Genomic DNA, 20440 nt, shown 5'->3' with positions numbered 1-20440 from the left:
CAGAGCGGCGTTTCTTCTTCAGCACAGATCACATTTCTCCTGGGGTCATCTATGTGTATTGTCTGGGAAATCATCATTCACTAAGCATTTCTGTTTTGGCCAATTCACCTCCTCTTCCAAAGACAATTCCCAGGGATGAAGGAGTGAATCCTTTCAAACTCATCCCTCACAGAAAACATGCTGGACTCCTGCCCAGCCCCTCTGAGATGTTTGGCCCTGCAGGCAAGGGGGAGGTGGGGCCCAGTGAGGAAGGAAGGAGGGAGGGCAGATGCAGAGTTGCTTGTCAAAAGGGAAACTCTGCTTGGGCAGGGATCAGAGAATTTCTGCAGCTCCCTGACCCTGCTGCTCTTTTGGAACAGACACTCGGATCCCCGTCTCCTGCTGGACCTGTTCTGTAGCACTACATGGTGAGCACCTCATGGCCAGGCACTTCAGGGCTTTGCCCACTGCCCTGTAGTGCTCTGCCCAGGGACAGTTCTGATGGTTGTGGAAGCCCTGGGTTCATGTCCTGCTCCACTCCATGCTTGTGCCACGAGGGTGTGAGCTGGACAAGGGGGCATGGCTCTTTTCTAGCTCCCCAAGGCACAGCAGGCTGGGGGCAGGGACTAGCAGTGTGGGATGGCACATGGGTCAGCCTGGCCCCAGAGCCCAGCCCCAGTCCCACCATCAGCAAGAGAGAAGCACCCTTTAGTCTGCGGGGCCAGGGTGTGCTGGGGGTCCTAGGCCCAGACTGCAGAGCTGGGCTCTGCCTGCATTGCTCAGTGTCTTGAGAGTCTGACCAACCACTGTCCCTATTTGTCAGAGAGGATGATTCTGAGGAATGTCTCCAGCAGTATGTCCTGTTTCATGGGACAGATCAACCAGTGCCTCAGAAATGGCCCCTCAGAGAGATGAATGCATCTTCCCAGACATGAGATGAGGCCTCAGCATGGTGATCCCTGGAGCAGGGCTGCTTGAGGGACCTCTAATGTTGGGCCCAGCATGACAAGTCCAATCCCCTGCAAAGCTGCTCAGCCTGACCGTGGTGCTTCTATTTGGCTGCCATGTGGAGTACAGGTGTGAGATTTGATGCTGCCTGGCTGGGTCAGGACGTAAGGTTTCACTTCCAGAGACACCTCTCTTCACAGAATTGGTCACTATACTTTGGTCCTTGAGTCTTTTCCTGCCTGTTTCTTATCTGGTTTTAGCTCTATGATGGATGAATCAGTTTATGGTGGCCTGTTGGAATGGGTCAGGTGTTTGGTCTTTTCCTGGACACAGCATGACTTTTTTCTTCTTTTCATAGAAAGGACTTTAACAGTATGTGGACTGTGAAAGGCCTTCCTTTTCTGGAGAAATGAAAGAATTGTCAGTCAGACCGGAAGCCTTGAGAGTGCTCAGCCAGCATGGAGGGACACAAAGAGAAGGACTGCCCTTATGGAGGCTTCTTGCTGTTAGATCAGCTGAGGAGAAGCAGCATCCAGCCCCTGTGATCTGGGTCAGATTTGTAAATTGCTTACCTGTTTCCTGGCTCTGTGTATGACAACAGAAATGCTCTGCTCAGTGGTGTGGCGGGGGAGAGAGAGGACAGAGAACTTCCTCATCTCTCAGGAGGTTCAAGCTGTGCTGGAGAGAGTGCTGTTAGCAACAGTTCCTCTTTAGAAAGACATTGTTCTTCCCTCTGCTCCTAGCAACGCTAAAATTTGTTCCAAATATTAGCTCTTCAAACATCAAATACAGGCTTTCTGAGATGCCAGTAGAGGACTGCACAGGAGGGCAAAGGGTGGTACTTGGTGTGGCACATAGAGTTTTGAACATATTGGCCTTGTGGTGAGATAATGTATCAGAGTCTTCCTTTGTTTTATTTGAAGCAAACATAGAGGCACTATGAAACTACGTGTAAGGCTTCTGATCTGCTTGACAGGCAGAGGAGTTGTAAAATAATCTTAAAAAAACCTCCCCTCCCCATTTTTCTCAGGTCCATCCAAGTTCTTTCAGTAGAAACATCAAATAAACTGCATCAGTTATGCTGAGTCTTATTTTGCAGAGATGCCTTAGTAGGCATGTCTACTTTGACTGAAGAAAAGAGCAAATACAATCATTTTCTTCTCTTCAGTTCTGCAAACTCTAAAGGGCATTTTGCAGAATATTCAGTCATCTTGATAATTTCTTTGGACCCATTTCCCAATTTATGAACTTTTGGGGTTTTTTTGGTTTTTTGGTTTTTTTGTTTTTTTTTTTTTTCATTTTCCCTATATTTAGGCACCTGCAGTCAGGTTTTGATCACACCTTCCCTTAAACTTTTTCTTCATGGGATATTTCTGCTTCATACATATAAGGAATTGAGCCTCTCTCCCATCTTTAGCCCACCCATCCTGCCCCAAGAAATAGATCCTCTTTTTCCTCCTCTTGTAATAGCTGAATAGTTTTGAAGAACCTCAGACAAGCTTGTCACAAGCCAAAACCATATTTCTATATCCTAAAGAATGTCCCTTCATGCACTTTCCCTGATCATGCATTTTATCTCAGAAAAGCTGTTTGCATTTTTAGTTTTGAAAGAATACAAACCAGTGAAAGTACACTTGTGTATACTTGCAAGTTTTCAGGAACAGTGAAGAAAGTAATTGCACGATATAGTCATAAGTGAAAAGCAGTAGGGTTTTCAAGCAGACAATCCTTAGAGTAAAAATTAAGCCATCAGTAATATTATCAGAACAGAGCCAATGGATGCTTCAAGGGTTGTAAGACATTTGTTTAACAGAATTGGACTGTATGGGACTGGGTTCAGCCATACTTATCACACAGAATATATCCAGCTGACAGAAAGTAACTCCAAAACCAGTGTAAGTAGAGGGTGAAGAGCAGTGTATATAGAAATGACGGTGGGGATGACCCCTTTTTCTCCAGTATAATACCATATCATCACTTTCAATGTTTGGTTGACATGTTTCCTGTGCAGGTGTGGGACTCCATCCTAATGCTCAACCTTTCCCTAGTGAATCCTGGAACCTTTGTGGTTTGCCACTGAAATGAAGCCATACACAATAAAGGTTGAAGGAATGTCCCCTTTGGAAAGTGTGTTTGTGGCCAATACACAGGCCATATTCCACTTTTCCATAAGCCCCTTTCTGGCTGCATGTAGAAACTCCTTCCAGGGTTTTGGCAACCATTCAAAAAGGAATGGCTGACTTTATCCATATACTAGCATGTCACTTGGTGAAAAACCCATCTGCCACCTTGATCTAGGAGCACATCACTCTCCTGCACCTGCGGCCAAGAGTGCAGAGCTTGAAGCAGAGAAGCACTGTGGGTAAAATGAGAGGTGCAGTGATCCAGGCTCTGTAGACTAACATATTCCTGGAAGAACTGACACAGGAGAGCTACCAGTGCCTCTGGTGGCATGGGGATTGGCCCCAGAAGCATACAGATTGCAGCCACTGCCCTGTAACTGTCAGTGAGTCTCTTCCCAGGGTGTGCCTGGTGGCTCTCAGAAAACAATTTGTTGTTGAACTTCTGCTGTTTTCCAGGGTATCTTTAGCATACTACGATGGCAAGAGAGAATACCAAGGACTTCCTTTTGGAAGCACTGGAGGACCAACAATCTAGTTAAACTTGCAGACTACATGTGTGACCACTATGAAGCTGACCTTGCTGACCTTGTAGCTATCTATGTGCTTGAACAGATCAACCAAAGAGACACTGCAGCTAAACTCAAACAGGAGAAAGGAAAAGGTAAAGGAACTTTGGTTACTGGCACTTTTGTATCCTTTTTTTATATTGTTCCTAGCAAATATGTAGAAGAACCTTCATCAAATAGAGAAAGAGCAGACTTCAATCCCCTGTGGAAGTCTGAAAACCCAAAGGACCCCAGGGTACTGCCTCCTTACACCTGGCATGATTCTCCTCTTGCCATTGGTCTTCCTGCTCATTTAGGTGACTGCTGCCACAATCTCTGTACACTCTACAGAACCACCTGCTCCTGGCCTATGATGTAAAGATACTAGAGTCTTCAGAGACACTTGCTCTGCTGCCTTGTCTGCTCTGCCTTGCCCAAGGTATTTTAAGGGAGTTTGTAAAGGCAAGATGCCAAGAGGATTGTTCTCCCCACCTGACACACATCACTGACAGCCTCCGTAGTACCACTCCGCTAACAGCTACATATAATTTCTCTTTCAGCCCTGCGACCCAGTCCACCCCCTGCTTCATCAGTCCAAGGTATGTGTCATTGCGATGATAGATGAGTTTGGGTTTTATCGCCTACACGCTCCACCTACTAGTAGAAAGTGTATGATCATAGCCATGGTCCTGAAGCCCCAGGAGGGTCAGAAGGAAAATAAACAAGTAGCTGTTATATGGCTGGGGGGGCCGGGGAGGGGAGTGTACTGTTATAGAGGTGAGTAGTAGAAACTGGTTCTTAGGACTATTTTCAAGTTCAGCTGAGGTGTGATTGCATTTCAGTGATGGGTGGTGGGCATTTCAGACTTTTTTCATCTCAGCATCGATAATAAAATTGGAAGAATAAGGCCTACTGAATGATCCACAGATCCTTTAAAATGAAAAAGATGAGGTAAACTCAAGATACAATAACGTTGCATCTGAAATGTTTTAATTTTAGCAGGACAATGAACATTGACTTTAATTTCAAATTATTTTATTGCATATCCTTGATTTAGATTACAAGATGAAGTACAGAGCACATGTACAAAAGAATTACTGCTGGATAAAAGACATGAATTCTCATATTGGTAAGATGGTGACTCTGAACTCCAGATATACAAGGCTGGTTCTTGTTAGTGGACATCGCCATGAAAAAAAGAAAGAACATGAAATCACGGCTGTAGGACAGACACATGCAGAAATCATGCAGGAACAAGTGAATTCTTCCATTGCTATAAGTGATCTTTTTAAACCTGACAGGGATAGGCAGACACCAAAGACTGTTGTGATATTGGGAGCTGCAGGAATCTGGAAGTGTCCTGATCCAATGTCAGGGGAGGTTCTGATACGATCTCAAGGACGAGATTAAGACACAAACGAGGTTAGATGCCGTACAGCCCTTTCAACTTTATTCTCTCAAACAATGGGACAGTGATAGGACAGAGAGAAGGAGGAAGGGGAGAGTCAGAATGCCTAACCAAGAAGACGAGGAGACGTGATAGGGATAGCTACCACCACCATCGATCCAGCGATGTTCCATGGGTTCACGCCCCGTGTGGGCAAGTAGCCAATGTCCTCAGAGGGAAAGGGAGGAGCGAGGGCCAACCAGCAGCCCCCAGCAAGGAGCACGCAGTCCTTTTATAGGGGGGTTCACCCGTGCACAGCGCCCATTTTTGCACGCGTGGTACGTGTCGTCCGTGCTACGTGTGGTGGTCTCCTTTCCCACCAACCTGTGCACAAACACAGTTTGGTCCAGCAACTCCTCTGAAAACGGGGTGTCGAGGTCAGGAAGTGGGGGGGTGATGCAACAGCGATGTCGAGACAGACATAGTCCAAAGCAGTCCCTTACACTCCACCCCGTGGCTCGACATTGCTGTCTTTGTGGTGGTGTGAAAGATGATAGAGATATAGAGAGAGAAAGACAGAGGAGGTGCATAATAACTCTTGTAATGGTATTGAACTATGTACATGGCAAAAGGCAGGGTACGATGCGGCAGAAAATATATACAGCTTATTTTATATTAATGGAATGCTTGATAAACAGAACATTGCACAATGTAGATATCCTTCTTTCTAACACGCTTGGGTTTAACAATGTCTTATTTCATAAGGTGGATTTGGGGAATTAGGTGAAGGAGACGGACATTTGTAGGGGCAGTTACAAAATATCAAGGAAGTGTGGCAGAATCTCAAACATGTGGTCTTTTCTCATTGGCAAGGCAGGCGGCCAATAGCTCTAAAAAGGTTCAGATAATTGATAGGATCGCCAACTTTGGTTGGCGGATGGTGCAAATTTGTTTTATGCCGTCAGGTGAGTCGGTGGATACAAGTTGCATGTTAGACACCACATGTTGGATCAGTTGGGTAAAACAGGGAGTAATACGTGGTAAAAACACTAGGGTAGCAAATGCACATAGTAGGTAGGGTATAAGTTGTTTTACCCAGGGTGCTCCTGGTAACCAGGACCATAGGTTGCCAGTCCAGCCGTTCCAGGTTTGAACGGGGACGTGGGCCAGTTTTCTAATGTCTTTAGTCAATTGAAGGACTACCTCGCCCACATCGTCTATTTCTAAACAGGCGTTAGAGACATTTAATTTCCCACATACCCCTCCCTCTTCAGCTAAAAAATGATGTAAAACCATACGGTGTTGAAGGATTGCCGTGAGCATTTGTTGAGACTGTTGAGTTAAAAGACCTATAGCGTTAGCAATTTTATTGGTGATAATTTCCAAAACTGCTTGTAATTGGATTATGCGGTTTAAATTATAGATTGGTTCTCTTGCCCCTGATATCAGGTCATTGGGGTTCCAGGTAGCAGGTCCGTAGTGTTGAATTATTCTTTTGGGAGGCCATTCGTTTCCACCCCATTTCTGCGTTCCGCCTATGTTAACTTCAACAGCTCGTTTGCTGCAGGCAATCTTTCCGTCTCCCAAGTTATCATACAATCTTATCCTCAATTGAGAACCATCTGTGTCTGGAAGAAGGAAGAATATAGGTCGGATAATCCTCACATAGCAGACCCCTGACTAATGCGCTGGCCGCTGCTTGTAGGCGGTATATCCACAGATCCAATAATGGCCCTTCTCGGCTTTAGCGCCGGTGGCAAATGGCACTGCTGCGCTCTTTGGGAATTGGAAATACATTGTATTGTCATCGCCCAGTGGGCTAATGTCCTGGTTTAAGCTGGGATAGAGTTAATTTTCTTCTTAGTAGCTGGTATAGTGCTCTGTTTTGGATTTAGGATGAGAATAATGTTGATAACACACTGATGTTTTGGTTCTTGCTAAGTAGAGTTTACACTAGTCAAGGACTTTTCAGCTTCTTGTGCTCTGCCATGTGCATAAGAAGCTGGGAGGGAGCACAGCCAGGACAGCTGACCCAGACTGGCCAAAGGGCTATTCCATACCATATGACATCATGCTCAGTAGATAAGCTGGGGGAAGAAGAAGGAAGGAGGGGACGTTTGGAGTGATGGCGTTTGTCTTCCCAAGTAACCGTTACGCGTGATGGAGCCCTGCTTTCCTGAGGATGGCTGAACACCTGCCTGCCAATGGGAAGTAGTGAATAAGTTCCTTGCTTTGCTTTGCTTGTGCGTGCGGCTTTTGCTGTACCTATTAAACTGTCTTCATCTCAACCCATGAGTTTTCTCACTTTTCCGATTCTCTCCCCCATCCCACGGGGGGGGAGTGAGCAAGCAGCTGTATGGTGCTTAGTTGCTGGCTGGGGTTAAACCACGACAGCTAAAAAAGGTGGTTAGGTTATTATTTGTTTGGCCGGTGCAATACCAGGCACCAAAATTGTTCTTCCATTCACAGGTTTGATTATAGATGTGGTCCCACAATCGTCGGAAAATGAAGGTTTTGTTCTTGTTTGACCAATACCCCTTAAACCCTCGGCTGTGCCCGGCATTATCCAGCCACAGCCATATGTGGACTCCCTTGTTTTTGTCTACCAACTTCCGTGAGTGTCCACTGACATTTGCTTTCCCTCACATAAACCCCTCGCCCCTGGGTGCGATTTAGACAGTATCACCCCACAGTAGGAAACTGAATTGGCCATGTTCCGCTATCATCCCAAGTGATGTTGGCAGTTTCACTGTAGTTGCTTACAATTTGTGCTGGAGTGAGGGGCGTAGAGGTCCATGGCCAGCTTGGCAACCCTAGAGGTCCCCCACAAACCCAACAGTGGCTCAGGTTAAAAGCTTGACTCACAGCTTTTGCTAATAATATGAATTCATTATCTTTAAAAGGATCATATGGGTCAGGAGGAGGTGGGGGAATTGGTTTCCCGTCACCCTTATAGGTGAGTCCCCAAAATAGTATAATTAAAAATGGCATATACATTCTAAATTATGTTAAAACCAGCGTCTGCTTCACCTCTTCTGGGGGCGTGTCTGGGTCAGTCGCTCCCCTCCCCCTGGAAAATAAAACAAAAGACAAACTCGCTTCTCAGGTCAGATAGGGGGAACCATTCATTTAGTGAATGGTCTTATGAGTTTTCCCCTTTTTTGGTTAACATTCAGGGAGCCAAAGCTTCCCCAGGGACTAAGGGCAAGGAGAATGGTCACCCAAAGCAATTTCTTTGCTGGTATGCTATGCATCCTAGGAAGATTAATAAGCTAATGAACATCAGTATTATACAAAAGATCAGAATCCACATGAGGGTCCTCAGTTGTGGTTCAGGTACTATTATCCTTCCTTTTCCAAGGTTTGCCTACGAAGAGAAAAAGAAAACATCCTCGGTTCGCTCAGGGAACCAGAGGTAAAAGTTACTATTAAAAAGATGGGACAATCCATCGTGTGTTGATTTTATGCTCCTTTCCATGAGCATCCTTCACCTTCCAGGTATATTTGTTCAACAGGGTTTCAAGCACTAATGGGACATTTCCCACAGTGGGAAGGTCCACTAAAACAGGTTGGCTGGGAAGATGGGATGAGTTTTTGGGGTTTATGTGGGGCCAGTACAGTCGTGGGAGCTTTTGGACAAAACGCTGTAATTTTTGGACACCCATTTGTTCCCCAGCAGTTGTTAATGCTGGTCACCGCATCCCACACCCGCTCAGCCCACCCTGGCTTGTGCAATTTGAGCAAGTATTTTAGTAGGTCATTTGTTCTCTCTACAATTCCGTTTGCTTGTGGGTAATATGGAGTGTGGAACACCTACAACATTTCCTCTCAGGCTGCCCACTCTTGGACCACCTTGGCTGTGAAATGTGACCCGTTGTCTGATTGAATTGATTGTGGTTTGGGGAAGATTCCAAACCATTCTTTCAGAGCTTTTACCATGTTTTCTCCTGTTGCCTTAACACATGCTTTAGCTTCCACTAGTCCGGATACTATTTCCACGCCTACTAATATGTAACTTTTCCCCTCTGACCTTTGAAAAGGACTGATATAATCAACTTGCCAGGCATCCCATAGGCCTTTTGCCTCTCTTAAATGCAAGGGGTTACTGTCTAGGGGGTGCCTGTCCAGGCGGACGTGGCATTGCTCACAGGCCAAAACGCAAGTTTTGCAGTTTTCTCAGATAACCGGCCAGCCTCTGGCCTGAGCCTCTCAGTAGAGGTCTTGGGCTCCAGTGTGCCCTCTCTTAAAGTGCAACCATTCCAGGAGTCATTCCCAATCCTCCACTACTGGATCACTTTGCAAGGGGGCGAGGCGAGCCAGCTCATCAACCCTATTGTTCCAGCGACCGCACGGATTTTCCTCCATCTGATGGGAGGCTACCCACCCTACCGCAAAGTTCCCCTGTTTGGCAATGGTTAAAATACCTTGCCACTTTTCCTTTTGCCATACGGGTATTCTGTTAACCTTCCACCCATTCTGTTCCCAAAAGGGGAGCCACTCTGTACACTCTTTAAAGACAGCAACGGAGTCGGTGTAGATATAGATTGGAAAGGCAGATTGGGCTTCGTGTTGAAAAACACTCCACATGGCCACTAATTCCCCTACCTGTGTGCTGCCTTCCCCTTCGGTAATTATTTTTTGGTCGGTCCTTATCTGTAGGGCGACAGCACAGTATTTCCAAGTTCTGCCCTCTCGTTTAGCGGAGGCATCGGTGAACCAAGCATTCTGTAATTGTTCTGTAAACGGGGGGGCTACCTGCACAGCAGAAGGGGGCACGTCACCTTCCTGGTCTGGGGCTACTCCCTCTTGGATAACTAAATTTTTGGTAGCGCCCTCAGAAACTTCAAAGATACCACAATAATGTTCTATTTGCACATACCATTTTCGTACCGAAGCTCTTTGCACCACCCCATCAGAGGGAGGTGTCCCGGTTAAAACTGCTTTGATCACTTTGAAAGGACCTCTGAGCACTATTGGTTGCTGGCGAATGGTGCACTCTGCTTCTCGTAAAGCCAGGCTGGCTACAAATAGCCCCTTCTCCCACATGGTGTACCGTTTTTCTGCATCTTTGAAACTACGGGAGTAAAAGCCAACGGGCCGGATGGGCCCTGCTGGCCCCCTTTGCCACAAATGATTCGACAGCCTGGTTGCAGCAAACCGCGACTCGATCCGTACTGGGTCTGTTGAGTGAATGGGCCCAAGGGCTTGGTAAGCATTTACTTCAAATACCAGAAGCTGCAAAGATTCATCGTGGACCTGGGTCCATTCCCACTGAGCCCTCTTTCATAGTAGATCATACAAGGGCCTGGCAATAATTGAGAAGTTGGGGATGTGCTTCCTCCAGAACACAAGTAGCCCTAACGCATGCTGTAAGTCTTTCTTTGATTCTGGTATCTTAATTTGGTCAAGGGAGGAAAAGGTGTCTGGTGGGATACAGGTCATCCCTCCCTTCCACCAAATTCCTAAAAATTTCACCTCGCTTGAAGGGGTTTGTATTTTCTCGGGTGGGACTGTCAATCCTATGCTCTCTAAATGGGTGATGATGTCCTTCTGGACTTCCCCAACTTCTTCCGCCTGATTCCCCCCTATGAGCACGTCGTCTATGTATTGGTAAATTTTCACCCCCATCCTTATGGGAATTGCTTCCAGCTCCTGCGCTAGAGCGTAGTGGGATAAAGTGGGGGAGTGCTCGTATCCCTGAGGGAGCCGTGTAAAGGTGTACTGTTGCGCCCCCCCCAAGTGAAGGCGAAGCATCCTGGTCCTGCGGCTGCATAGGGACCATAAAGAACGTCTTTAACGTCAATGGTTGCCATAAAAGGGTGTGCTTGCTCTTGAATGGCGGCTATGAGCTCGGCAATGTTCAGTACAGCAGCTGTTAATGGGCCTGTGTTGGCATTCAGCCTCGGTAATCTATTGTTAACCTCCATTTGCCGTTTGGTGTTAGGACCGGCCATACCAGGGAGTTAAAGGGGGAGTGAGTGGGAACTATAATCCCCTGCCCCTTTAAGTCCTCCAGAACTGGCGCAATTCCATCCCTGGCTCCTATCGATAGCGATAGCGGGTAGGGTTTTAATTTGTCAGTTTAGAAGGGGGGAGGGCAGGCACTGTTTGCAACAGGCACACCTCCACGCTGGGGGCTTCAGCTAACCGCCTGATCTGGGGGACACTGAAAGACCACAAGTTTCCCTGGTTGTTGCTCCACTGTCTACTCTTTAAAACATCTATGCCTAAAAGATTCATTTGAAAAGATCCTATGGCCACCATAGTATTAACAGGGCCATCCTCTCCTGGTAACCATAGTGACACTGGGGTCATAGGTACCGACTGTGATTTTCCCAGAGCATTTAAAACAATCAGGTTTCTAGAGGGAACCAAGATCCCGCATCGTTCCGCTTCTGTTTGCCTTAGTGCAGTAATTTGCGCCCCTGTGTCGATTAAAAATGTTACTGCTTTTTTCTTTGGCCCTACTGCTACCGTAAGCAGCAAGTCTCCCTTTGCATTGCAGGTGAGTTGTCTTATGAACATCCACCCTCCGCCCTCCCCCTCACCTTCAGGGGGCAGAGGTTTTAGTTTTCTGCCACCTTTCCTTCCCCGGCTGGTTTCTCCCTAAAGTTTATCAGGGGTGGAGTGCTAGGAGTTGGCCTCGAAATGGCCCCTTGCTCTGACCATCTCCGCACGAGCTGCTCCAATTTTTTGGTTGGAAGCCCATCCATTAAATCTCGGGGAACGCCTTTCTGGAGCCCCAGTTGCCACAGTCCCTGTTGACTCAGGGGTTTTCCTTTCCCGGTCGAGTCCCAGCCCCTCCCAAGGGGTGATTGCCACCCACTAACTCATTCTGCTGCCCGCACAGCCCTGGTCTTGGTTCTTTGGGGTGGTCCACTAACAGAGCCGTATTTCCTCCCAAAATCGATTAACTCCTGAGCTACCTCCCCCCATGTTCATACTTTCTTCCCTGGCCGCCAGTAGTCAGGGGTCATTATCCCCTCCCGAGCGCCCGCAATCCTTTCTTCCCTGGGGGTGTTATAAATCTGCCCTTGCAATTGGATCCCAAAAGGTTTCAGGGAGTTGGGAAGTCCCCATATCAGGGGAGTCATTCTCTCCAGGTCTACAGGCATTAACACTGGGGAGCTCAGGTTGGGCTTGAGCTCCTGGTCATACATCATCTGAAGGCACGCCGCCTTTTGCACACTCTCTACTAATTGATCTACTGTGCCCATTATAGCTAAGGGGTCTCCCCTTTCCAAGGGGCTCAACCCCCCGGCCCAATACGCAGCTCTCTGGGTCAACGACCATGGGGCTCAGAGATCACCCGTAGTTAAAAACACACCCGGACCCCAATACCCTTCCGCCTCGTTTTCCGACAGTAAGATCCTATCCCCCCCAGACAAAGACACTCTCCACACATACACAGTCTCCAATTCCTTTGTAGTCCTCGCAAAGTCCTTTCTCAGCTTTGCTAATTCAGTTGTGGTAAACGGGACTTCCTTAGTAATAACTTGGGGACGATTGTCACCATCGTCCTCATACACATACTCCGTTTTGATCAGCGGGTACATGTGGGGGAGGCTCTCCACGATCTCTTTGGCTCTTTGCAAATCCCCCTGGGTATCCTCTTCTCCACGAGTGTTGTTTCTACCCCCAGCGGTGTGTCTGCTTCCCTTAAAAGTTGATTTCTCAACCCATTTTTTAATATCACATTTTGGCGCCTCTCCTCCTCCAACTGTTCCTGCAGGGTTTTTATTACTGTTTACAGGGAGTTCACCACCATATCCGTCCGACAAGACCTCTGCTTTTTCTCCTCCGCTGCGGTGGCCAAACTCGCTCCTAACACGGCACAAATTATAGCCTTTCCCTTCCCCCTCTTAACCTTAGCCTCCTTCTGCAATATTCTTATTCAGTCCACCACACTCTGCAACTGAAACCAGTGTTCCCTTGCCCAGTCTTGTCCCTGGGGCGAGGGGCGAGACCGGTGCACCTCCAAAAGGTCATACAATTTCTCTGTCCCTTCATCCAGTGAAAGCACATGGTCACAAGCATCGGCTGCCTTTTGGGTGGCCATCACCTACAAAGGGGATATCATCCTGAGAGGGTCACACTTCAGTATCCAAATTTCCCCTATGCACTCCCAGGAGGCCAAACCATGTGCTAAGGCAAAGGTTTCCACAATGAGGCGGTACGGCACTCTTGTCTCTAGGGATCCTGTCCGTGACGCCAATTAAATGTCCCAATCCAATGTCGGGGGAGCTTCCGATACAATTCCAAGGACGAGATTAAGACACAAACGAGGTTAGATGCCGTACAGCCCTTTCAACTTTATTCTCTCAAACAATGGGACAGTGATAGGACAGAGAGAAGGAGGAAGGGGAGAGTCAGAATGCCTAACCAAGCAGAAGAGGAGATGCGATAGGGATAGCTACCACCACCATCGATCCAGCGATGTTCCATGGGTTCACGCCCCGTGTGGGCAAGTAGCCAATGTCCTCAGAGGGAAAGGGAGGAGTGAGGGCCAACCAGCAGCCCCCAGCAAGGAGCACGCAGTCCTTTTATAGGGGGGTTCACCCATGCGCAGCGCCCATTTTTGCACGTGCGGTACATGTCGTCCGTGCTACGTGTGGTGGTCTCCTTTCCCACCAACCTGTGCACAAACGTAGTTTGGTCCGACAACTCCTCTGAAAACAGGGTGTCAAGGTCAGGAAGTGGGGGGGTGATGCAACAGCGATGTCGAGACAGACATAGTCCAAAGCAGTCCCTTACAGGAAGACAATGACTGTAAGAAAGATTATGCTGGAGTGGGCATCAGAGAGACTCTATATACAGTTTAACTATGTTTTCTACATACATTGTCAGCAGCGTAATCTTCTTACAGGTCGGGGGAGTATGGCTGACATGATCTCCAAATGCTGTCCCAGTGATAATCCTCCTCTTGTAGAGATCTTGAGAAGACCAGAAAAACTCCTGTTTGTCATTGATGGCTTTGATGAACTGAGGTTTTGTTTGGACCAGCCACAAAATGACCTGTGCTCTCATCCCTGGGAGATGAAGCCAGTGGAAATCATCCTAAGCAGTTTATTTAGGAAATTCCTTCTCCCTGAATGCTCCCTGTTGATCAAAACAAGACCAGCTGCCCTGCAGAAGCTGGAACAGTGCTTGGTATGTGAATGCTCTGCTGAAATACTGGGATTTTCAGCAGCTGATAGGGAGGAATATTTCCACATGTTTTTTGAAAATAAGGAAGAGGGAAAGAAGGCCTTTCAGTTTGTTAAAGGAAATAAAATGGTCTTCACCATGTGCCTTGTCCCCATCATGTGCTGGATCGTCTGTACTGTTATGAAACGACAGCTTGAAAGTGGTGAAGATCTTGCACAAACTGCCAAGACAACTACAGGAATATATCTCCTTTATGTTTCCAGCTTACTAAAATCTCTGAGCAGCAAGTCAAAACAGAACTTGCACGTTATCCTGAAAAGACTTTGTTGCCTGGCTGCTGGTGGGATCTGGAAGCAGAGTCCTCTTTTAGGAGGAGGCAATCAATGAATTCTTGTTAAATTAGAGAGACACTCTCCCACTTTTTTTGAATGAGAGCACTTTTCAGAAGGGCATTGTTTGTGGGAGTGCCTACAGTTTCATTCATGTGAGTGTCCCAGAGTTTTTTGCATCTCTATTCTACGTACTAGAAGATGATGGTGAAACAAGAGATAAGCAAGAAGATCCTAAGAAGGATATGAAAAAATTGTTAGAAATCTATGGAAACTCAAGACATGATTTCATGTTAACCGTGTGGTTCCTATTTGGTCTCTTAAATAAGGAACGAAGAAATGCTTTGGAAAAAGAAACAGGGTGCAAAATTTCTCATGAAATTAAGGAAGAATTACTAATGTGGCTTCAAACTAGCCAAAAAAACAGCTTTAGCTGTTAATGCAGAGAAAAGAGCAGTGATTCATGATTTGGAAGCTTGCCACTGTTTGTATGAAATCCAAGATGAAAGTTTTGTGAAAACTGCATTGGGTTATTTCACCAGAATATATTTATGAGACATCAATTTCACCCAATTAGATCAAATAGTTCTTTCCTTCAGTATAAAAAAGTGGCCTAAACTGGAGTCACTTGACATGGGCTATTGCTCCTTTATCTCAGAAGACCATGAAGAATATTTAGACCAACAGCTAGCAAAGCTGTCACATCTGTAAGTAAAATCCTAGGTCCTAAGCTTACAAATTCTCTTAGCAAATGAAGGAGTTTCAGTAACCAAGAAATGACCAGCTTACTTATAAAAAGATTAAGGCTAAACTTTTCATAAAGTGAAGGTGCAATGATGGAAGCTGCTTTGTGATGAGCCTAATGGGATGTTGCACTAGTAATTACTGGTGATAGTAAGTTCAAGAGTAAGCATATAAATACAAGAGGGCGTGTCAGCTAAGTGTCTAAGTTCCTATTGTAATCAAAGAAGACCAGAGTCTAAGTCATCTGACATTCAGATAGTCAGCTGCTGGCTGGTCAAATGAGATCACTCTGTAGTCACCACTGACTGAACTTAGGAGAAAACTATTGACTTTGGTGAAACTAGTGAACTGTCTGGCTTCCTTGTACACACTGACTTAGGATGCATTAGTCTCAAATACAATCCCATACAAATACAATCCCAAGCAGGGTTTCCTGTCCACTTGCCCTCCAATTAATTGTTGGTGTTCTTGAAATCAAAGGCCTGAAAGGAAGAAGTTTTCACTGTGTCAACAGGTTTCAGAAGCAGGGAGGGAGCAGCCCATTCAGCTCTCCAGTGACCCTTACAACTCTCTGAGAACAGAACCTGTTCCTATGCCTCATCTTGATCCCACTTCAGTTAAGGTGGGTGAAACACCTTCTTTGCTAAGTCTCTCTGTTTACCAAATGCTGGATCCTGAGAAGACAGGAGGTTGTACCTAAACCCAGTGAAAGCCAAGGGGAGTTTTCCCCTGTAGGCAGTACAGGCCTTTGCCCTTTGTGCACAGCAAAACATAGCATACTGTTGATTTTTGGTTTATGGGTACAAACCTCCTTTCCATGTTAAGGGGGAATGATTTGAGTGTTTAGAGCTCAACTAACGTGCAGTAAGTGATATCAATTTGCTTTTCCGGTTCTTTTCCTCAAGGTATATCTGTACCACATGATACTATAATGTAGGGAATGAACTCAGCTTGATCAGGTATCAGGAGCAAAACATCTACAATGAGAGGGAGTTCTGCCAAAGCGCATTTGTCCTTCTTAGAGCTATGTGATACCTATGAAGTGCCCAACCAGGTAATTTTTATGGAGGCAGCAGAACTCTGAGAATCCTAGTTACGGAAGGGGCAGACAGCACCAGGAGCCCAGAGTAACTCTGCGGGCACTTCCCAGCTATCTGGGAACAGATCCCAAATCTGCACAGGTGTGTTTTGCTGTGCAGGCAGGACTATGCACAAAGTTACTGTAATATATCAAGGATCACAGTTTCCCGGGCTTCTCTGACTCTATGGCTTTCAGTGCTGTAGTGTGCCAACATAAAGAAATTTTGCTTAGTCGTCCTGTTACTATAAATGGAAGACCCCTACCTGTATGATGCAGCTCCTTCTATTTTAAGGTGCAAGCAAATGAACAATTCTTGCACTGTGTGTAATGTACCCTTAACTTGTGTCTGGCATTACTTTGTCCCAGCTGCAGAATCTGGCATTTGTTCTTGTTAAATTTCATGCCATTGATGATTTCCCAATGCTCCAATCTATCCAGATTCTTCTACAAGGCCTCTTGACCCTCAAGAGAGTCAACAGCACCTCCCAGTTTAGTATCATCAGTAAACTTACGTATGGTGCATTTAACTCTTGCATCCAGGTTCTTGATAAATATATTGAACAGAACTGGCCTAGAATTGAGCCTGAAGAACACTGCCATATGTAGCCCCATTCACCACAACCCTTTGAGCTTTACCATTCAGCCAGTTCTTTACCCACTGCACCATGTGCCTGCTCATTTCAGTTGGACAACTTGTCCAGAAGGATGCTGTGAGGGACAGTATCAAAAGCCTTACTAAAATCCATAAAAATACATCTACCACCTTCCCTTCATCCACTAGGCGGGTGACCTTATTGTAGAATGATATCAAATTAGTTAGACAGGACTTTTCCTTTGTGAATCCATGTTCACAATACTAATGTATATAAATACCTGAAGGGAAGGTGCAAAGAAGAGGGAGCCAGCTTCTTTTCAGTGGTGCCTGCTGACAGGAATAGAGGCAATGGGCACAAACTGAAACACAGGAGGCTCAGTCTGAGCATAAGGAAACACATTTTTACTATGAGGGTGACTGAGCACTGGCAAAGGTCTCCCAAGGGCGTTGTGAAGTCTCCATTCTTGGAGATATTCCAAAGTCATCTGGACATGTTCCTGGCTAACGGGCTCCTGTGCTTCAGCAAGGGGGTTGGACCAGGTGACCTCCAGAGATCAGATGACCTCCAGAGATCCCTTCCAACCTCAACCATTTTGTGGTTCTGTGATTCTGTATGGCTTCTCTTAAGTACATGGGCAGTATAAGGAAAACTAAATAAGTGAAATTATGACAATCCTGCATCTGCTGGTTTGGGGCACTTGGGAGCACCACCACTGCTCTTAGAGTGACCAAATGATTGATGCCTGTCTGGAGGGGTCTCTAGGGGAGGAACAGTGGGACTTGACTGTCCTCCAGAACCTTATTTATGTAGGAAAAACATAACTAAAAGAAAGTCCTCAGCCCTTGTGGTGGGTTGACCCTAGCTAGCTGCCAGACACCCAGCCACTCTCTCACTCCCCCTCCTCAACAGGACAGGGGGAGAAAATACGATGAAAAAGCTTGTAGGTCAAGATAAAGACAGGGAGATCATTTACCAGTTACCATCATGGGCAGAACAGACCTGATTTGCAAAAAATTAATTTAATACATTTTCAGTTAAAATAGAGTTCAATGGTGTGAAACAAAGACAATATTAAGACAACACCTTTGCCTACTCCTCCCTTTTTCCCAGGCTCAACTTCACTCCTTCATTACCAACTCCAAATGGGGGGGGGGGGGAGGGTGAATGGGGCAGGAGTTACAGTACAGACTGGGGAGTTGGGGTGAGTCCATAACAGTTCCTCTCAACTGTTCATTCCTCCTCACACTTTTCCCCTGCTCCAGCGTGGGTCCTCTCTGTGGTCCACAATTCCTATCAGGAGAAACCTGCTCCAACACAGGCTCTCCACAGGCCACAGCTTCTTCAGGAAACGTCCACCTGCTCCAGCATGGAGTCCTCCATGGGCTACAGGGGAATCTCCTCTCCAGCACCTGGAACACTGGCGAATCCTGATTTAGGATCCTGCCAACTACACCAATTTGTCACGAATGGGTGATTTAGAATGCTTAAGGAATCACCAACAAAGGTATTAGCAAAAGTGGTTTTAATATGATGTTGTAAAACTGTGACTTAACAAAGTTTGATGGCAAGGTCCACTCTATTAATTACTGCATGGAAGAATCATACAAAGGAAAATGAATTACACTTGAGTTAGAATGATTCACAGAGAGACCGGAGATGCAAGGAGTAAGGAAGACCCTCCCATTGAGTCACGAGGTTCAGAATAGACCCCCTTGCATTCTAAACTCCTGATGGAGCTTAGGTGCAGCTAGGTCCAATCTTAGCCTCCGACTTGGTCACAGTTTATGTCTAAGGGATTGTGCATGCAAAGTTTATATAATGTTTCATTAGCATCAATTCAGCGTGTAATCGAAGTTACCAAGACAAAATCAAAGTTACCATACTATAAGGTTATGGGCGATACCCGTTGCTTACCAAAGATCTGTTGTTGGTAAAAGGTTTCTCTGCCTCGAGGAGCAACCTTGAGAGGTGTCCCAGCTCAAGAGGAGATCACTGCCATGCAGCCACGCTGCCTAGCAGGGAAAGCTCAAAGAAGGCTCACTTAGGCTGTCATATTTATAGGGTAAAGTGGTTGGCTTGTAGTTAAATTACATGCAATGGAAAAGGTATGCAGGAGACTCCTTGTACCCACAACTTACTTTGTTCCTTGATAAATAAGTCTTGGAAAAGCCACCAGCTATTCATGTGTTAATCACATGATTGGCGTTCCAAGCTCCATCGATGCTCACTGTGTCACTCTTCTCCTTTGTGGGTTTTCAGAGAACAAATTGAAACTAGAGCAGTTCATGGCCTGGCTACAGCTCAGGCCTTTACCTCTTCTGGAGCCTGCACCAAACCACCACCAGTCTGGTCAAGGGGTTGAGCGCATCCATCACAAACACCTCCTCCCTCTCCTTAATCTCTGACCTTGCTGCTTGCAAGGCTGTTTCTCACACTTTTTTGCTCACTCCTCACTGCCTGTGCAGTGTTTTGCCCTTTCTTAAATATGTTTTCACAGAGGTGCCACCAGGTTGGCTGGTGGGCTCAGCTGTGTCCTGTGGTGGGTCCGTCACAGTGCCGCCTGGAACTGGCTGTGTGAGGCACAGGGCGGCCCCGGCCTCTTCTTACAGAGGCCACCCTGCAGCCCCCCCTGTTACCAAAACGTTGCCACGGAAGCCCAGTACAACCTTTTTACTTTGTATTTTATTATGAAGGGCACAGTTTCACAAGATTGAGGATTTCACCAGCCCTCTGAGTTGCTGAGAAGGCCTCAATCCTCCAGGGGCTTCTTTTCCACGAGTAGAAAATTAAATCTGGGAAGCTGAAATAATTGATCTGGCTTCACAAATCAGCAACATGAGGGCAAAGCCCAGATGGGTATGCTAACTGGTTCCTGACTTTCCGAGATGAACAGGTATCCCTTGCTACAAACACAGTTGTAGGTGCTGTACACCAACTGAGAACTGCTGCCCTCAGTTGGTGACCTCTGTGGGAGAAGGTCACAGACTGACCTGTGCTAGCCACAGTGGGTTCCAGCCAGCTCAGCAATGAAAAACACTGACCTACCATGTGACAAAACTTGGACCAATTGAAGGAACATATGGTACCTCAGCTCAAACTTATTAAAGAAGGGGTGGTAACCACTGGGGAAGGGGCGCACAAGTGGAGATGCAAAAAGAGGCATATGAGGAAGCACAAAGTGGGACACAGCACAAAGTACAAAGGGAGATTCAGGACGAGACGTGAGGATGAATGTGAGGATGAATGTGAAGACATACAGAAGAATACAAAGTTGCAGATGCAACTTGAGAAGATTGCAGCCTGTGGAGGAACCCATACTGGAGCAGGTGCAACTCCAAAGGGTTTGTTACCCATGGAAGAATCCATGCCAGAACAGCTGAAAATAATAAAAAACAAGGAGCAACAAGAAAGGAAACCAGTACACACTAACCCAAATCAACACTTAATTGCCTTTCTGAGCAACTGACACGGCAGCATGAGAAAGAGAAAAAGGCCTTCATGCTGTGTAAGCACTGTTTAGCAATAGCTCACACATGAGTGTGGTATCAACACCGATTTGGT

General features: G+C 46.4%; 1 protein-coding gene across 1 annotated transcript; it reads left to right on the top strand.

Moving 5' to 3' along the window:
- Positions 1 to 329: 329 nt before the first annotated feature.
- On the top strand, positions 330 to 17372 carry LOC309595136 (NACHT, LRR and PYD domains-containing protein 3-like). The gene is made up of 5 exons (XM_082321685.1): positions 330 to 407; positions 3507 to 3711; positions 4156 to 4194; positions 4653 to 4724; positions 13849 to 17372. Exons 1-5 carry the CDS (start codon positions 405 to 407, stop codon positions 14514 to 14516), a joined length of 987 nt encoding a protein of 328 aa, XP_082177811.1. The 5' UTR covers positions 330 to 404; the 3' UTR covers positions 14517 to 17372.
- The last annotated feature ends 3068 nt before the right edge of the window (positions 17373 to 20440 follow it).

The sequence above is a fragment of the Platalea leucorodia genome, assembly GCF_965183815.1.
Source record: "Platalea leucorodia genome assembly, chromosome: 9".
Taxonomy (NCBI): domain Eukaryota; kingdom Metazoa; phylum Chordata; class Aves; order Pelecaniformes; family Threskiornithidae; genus Platalea; species Platalea leucorodia.
The sequence above is the reverse complement of the archived record's forward strand: the minus strand, read 5'-3'. Positions and strand labels throughout refer to the sequence as shown.